At 39.9% G+C, this 4,411-nt stretch overlaps 1 protein-coding gene across 1 annotated transcript; it reads left to right on the plus strand.

Moving 5' to 3' along the window:
- The first annotated feature begins 3,685 nt into the window (after positions 1–3,685).
- On the plus strand, positions 3,686–4,047 carry LOC147451569 (uncharacterized). The gene is made up of 2 exons (XM_086518770.1): positions 3,686–3,796; positions 3,889–4,047. The coding sequence occupies exons 1-2, from the start codon at positions 3,686–3,688 to the stop codon at positions 4,045–4,047; spliced, it is 270 nt and encodes an 89-aa protein (XP_086374896.1).
- Positions 4,048–4,411: the final 364 nt, after the last annotated feature.

The raw sequence follows: 4,411 nt of genomic DNA on the forward strand, positions 1-4,411 counted from the left end.
TTGGGGTCAATACCAAGCAAAAAAGCGCTCACTGATGTGAGCTCAAGGGACTGTTCGCTTGGTAATGACCCCCTCAAATATAAGAGCAAACTTTTAAATAGACTTCTTCCTAATGGCAGCCTTGTTTTGTGACTGGGGTCAATACCAAGCAAAAAAACGCTCTTTTATGTGACCTCAAAGGAATATTTGCTTGGTAATGACCCCCTCAAATATAAGAGGGGGCTTTTAAATAGACTTCTTCCTAACAGCGGCCTTGTTTTGACTGGGGTCAGTACCAAGAGAAACAACGCTCTTTTATGTGACCTCAAAGGACTATTCGCTTGGTAATGACCCCCTCAAATATAAGAGGGGGCTTTTGAAAAGACTTCTTCCTAGCAGCGGCCTTGTATTTACTGGGGTCAATACCAAGAAAAAAAGTGCTCACCTTTGTGAGCTCAAGGGACTATTTTCTTGGTAACGAACCCCTCAAATATAAGAGCAAACTTTTAAATAGACTTCTTCCTTACGACGGCCTTGTTTTGACTGGGGTCAATACCAAGCGAAAAAACGCTCTTTTATGTGACCTTAAAGGACTATTCGCTTGGTAATGAACCCCTCAAATATAAGAGGGGGCTTTTGAATAGACTTCTTCCTAAGAGCAGCCTTGCATTTTCTGGGGTGAATACCAAGCAAAAAAGCAGTCACTTATGTAACTTCAAAGAACAATTTTCTTGGTAATGACCCCCTCACATATAAGACAGAGACAGAGAATCAGAACTTAAGATTGAAGACAGAGACTCAGAACTTCATATTCAAATATAAGAGGGAGACAATGTGAAATGACATGAGAAACAACATAATGTAAACAATGGAAAATATGACAACAGTAGACTGAAGACAGAGACTCAAAACTTCATATTCATATGTAAAAATTTATACAAAGCATCAAGGTTACAAGGCAACCCTTAACCATTGAAATGGTTGTGGCTTGGAATGTATACAAAGCATCAAGGTTACACGGCAACCCTAAATCCTAAACCCTTGAAATGGCCACGGCATGGTCTTTTTATACACTTTAGTACCTCACGTCATCCCGTCAACTTCTTGAAATCAACCCGCCATTCTACCATGCTTCTGGTACATTCTCATCCCTGGTGAGTCAAAACTGCAGACTACCATCTTCATTCCTTCCACTTTTCTTTTTTTGCTCTGGCCATTTGCTGCCGAGCTCCAACCTTTGATGCCCTAGACCTCTTTATAGCTTCCTCAATGATTGAGAACTTGATACCCTTGCCTCTATTGAGAGGATCAGGGCATCGGATTGTGCGGCCATCATAATGCTGAGGGCCGTCGAAGATTCACCTATTGCAGTGTTACTGCATGCATTTGTTTCCAATAATTTGTGCTCATCTTCTCTCGCAAACTATATTTTATAAACATGCATTCTCTTGTACCTTTTGTTAGACACACACACACAAAGAGAGAGAGAGAGAGAGAGAGAGAGAGAGAGAATCTATGCATGATACTGCCCCAGTCCTTTTTTTAGTTTCCTCCACAATTGAGAACTTGATACCCTTGGCTCTGCTCGTGCACATTTTATCTCGTAAACTATGTCTCTGCATGTTACGTTCCTTTTGGTGGACACACACACACACAGAGCATCTATGCATGATACAAGCCTTCGAGAGAGAGACTGAGATAGAGAGAGAGAGAGAGAGAGAGAGAGAGAGGGTGATTGCCAGTGATGGCGAGAAAGAGCATAGCGCACTTGCTCTAGAGAGATAGCCAATGATGGTGAGACAAAGTACAAAGCGATGGCGAAGCGGAGGATAGTGCGCCTATAACAATGTGTTTTTGTCTTGCCGAAGGAAACACTTATGTATTAGTGCTTTACACATTTTCTTAGGAAAATAAATCATTGAATTGAGAGGGGTTTTCCTATTCACCAAAAAATGATTTCACTCCATCCTTTTAAAAATGTTTTCAAAGGGCTCAGGTATCTATGTTTTGAATTTTTTCACTTTGAAAGTGGTGTAAGAAAGAGGTAAGAGGGAGAGAGTGTATCACTCTACATGCCGACGTGTCCCTCATGCCGGTCATATATTGCAATTAAGAGGCTTGATTCATGAGGCACACGTCGGCACTACAAGGTACTCATATTTACTCTATGCATGTGGAGCTCTTATTTTTAGTATCGAGTTGCAAGAAGTGTGTTTAACTGCATCCCAAGCTTCACGTCTCTGATTCTCCAGCTTCACGCCTCTCTGATACATAGAGTGCCTCTTTGCCAACACATTTAGCAGGTATTTAGAGAGTTTACAAATATTTTAATGGTCATTTACCAAGCGATATAGCTTTGCAGGATCTCTGGAAATCTCATATTCCATTGGTTTTGAGCTTTTTGTTTTGTTCGTCTCCGTCAGAGATATGTTGCTTTCTAAATCTGGGATATGGCAATCTTGTGTCACTCAGAAATTTGGTATTTCTAACAGTGGCCTTGTATTGACTGGGGTCAATACCAAGAGAAAAAGCGCTCTTTTATGTGACTCCAAAAGACTATTCGCTTGGTAATGACCCCCTTAAATATAACAGGGGGCTTTTGAATAGAATTCTTTCAAACAACGCCCTTGTATTTACTAGGGTCAATACCAAGCAAAAAAGCGCTCATTTAAGGGACTCCAAAAGACTATTTGCTTGGTAACGACCCCCTTAAATATAACAGGGGACTTTTGAATAGACTTCTTCCAAACAGCGCCCTTGTATTTACTAGGGTCAATACCAAGAGAGAAAGTGCTCACGTAAGTGACTTCAAAATACTATTCGATTGGTACTCACCCCCTCAAATATCAGAGGAAGCTTTTTAATAGACTTATTCCTTACGTTAGTCTTGTAATGACTCGGGTCAATATCAAGCAAAGCACCGCTCTTTTATGTGACCTCAAAGGACTATTTGCTTGGTAATGACTCCCTTACTTTTGCTTGGTGTTGGCTCCCATGGGTTATGATTTTAAGGAGCCCTCTTGTTTTCACTGACAGTTTCTAGGGTCAGTACCAAGCAAATATAGAAGTTGCTTTAAGTGTCATTTTTCCTTTTCGCCTAATAATATTGACCCTTTCCTTTTGTTGTTTAATGTCTGATGTGCTTCTTTGGTTTTCATTTTGTAATATTTACTTTCAATGGCTCGGCCCAAGCAAATAGCTCGAAGGCTTGGTAGCGGTGAGAGTTCTTCTGAGCCTCTACGTGTTCAGGGCCGTCATAGAAGAAGACAAAATCATTCAACTATGTTGAGGGAGCTTCGACTCATCAAACGTCACATGCAAAATTAATTATATTGGGTTATCATGAAGAGTAAGTTTCTTTTTCACTTAGAGATAATATACACTTTTTCTTGGTTAATGTTATGTGTTGTTTTTCATATGTCTTTTGTTTTCTATATCTTTTCAGACGTCATTGGAGTTTATTTGGTTATGACATTGAGAAGAATAGCCTGTGCTATTTTGCAAATTCTGGTGGTGGATATCATGGTCATGTCAGAGAGTAAGTTCTTACTACAATCTACTTCCATCGAAAGGCATGCACATGACATTGTATACATTTTTTGCTTGGATAACAATCTATCACTTTATTTTTTGATCCCTCAGATGTGCCAGAAAGTTTGTATGTTGTATTGAACATATTGTCCTACAGCCCGATCTTGTTCAGACAATGCGAATGCACAAGCTACGGGTTCCTACTCAGCCTGATGATACGAGCTGTGGGTGGAAGACCTACCTGCACACGTATCTTTTGATCAAACAAACCTTCAACGTTCCTGATGTAAGTCGTATGTACATACATCTCAATTGTCTTGCCAAAACTTAGGTTTCTTTCAAGCTAAACATTTTATCTTTTATCTCTTTGTATAATAGGATCGTAGAATGGACACTTATAGGGATATAGAGGTGAGGTCATTCAGAGCCATACAAAGAATTGTTGATGTTATCCGTGAGAGGGGTCAAGAAGAAATTGATAGGGCGGAGGAGTTTGCAAGGGAACGACAACAGCGAGCCATTGAACAAGAGGAATGACACCATAGAGAGGTCCAAGAGCATGTTCAAGACATTGATCAATATGAAGTTCTTCAAGCTGAAGTTGATGAATGGAGGAGGATTCAGGATAGAATAGCGATGCAAGAGGCTATTGAAGCTCAGAGGATAGTAGAGGAGGATGAGCGACGAAGAGCCCAGCGTTAAATCCTGCTCTGTAAACCAAAGCCACTCTGTAGCCTTTCTTCTCATACTAATAGAAAAATCTTTGCCTTTATTTATGAAGAAATGAAAGAAAAAGAACTTTGTATCAATGTACGTTTTATTGAGAGCCATCGTTTTATTTTTAGACTGAAAGAACGTAAGAGTCTTTTATAAGTTGGAAAAATTCTTATATCGGTTCAAT

This window comes from Adiantum capillus-veneris, chromosome 8 (genome assembly GCF_014529385.1).
Source record: "Adiantum capillus-veneris isolate H3 chromosome 8, ASM1452938v2, whole genome shotgun sequence".
NCBI lineage: Eukaryota > Viridiplantae > Streptophyta > Polypodiopsida > Polypodiales > Pteridaceae > Adiantum > Adiantum capillus-veneris.

Bases quoted from the DNA above. Each gene is read 5' to 3' on its own strand.
- LOC147451569 (XM_086518770.1), top strand. From the start codon at position 3,686: ATGCGAATGCACAAGCTACGGGTTCCTACTCAGCCTGATGATACGAGC. The intron at 3,797-3,888 runs GTAAGTCGTATG...TTTGTATAATAG, and splicing joins AAACCTTCAACGTTCCTGAT to GATCGTAGAATGGACACTTA.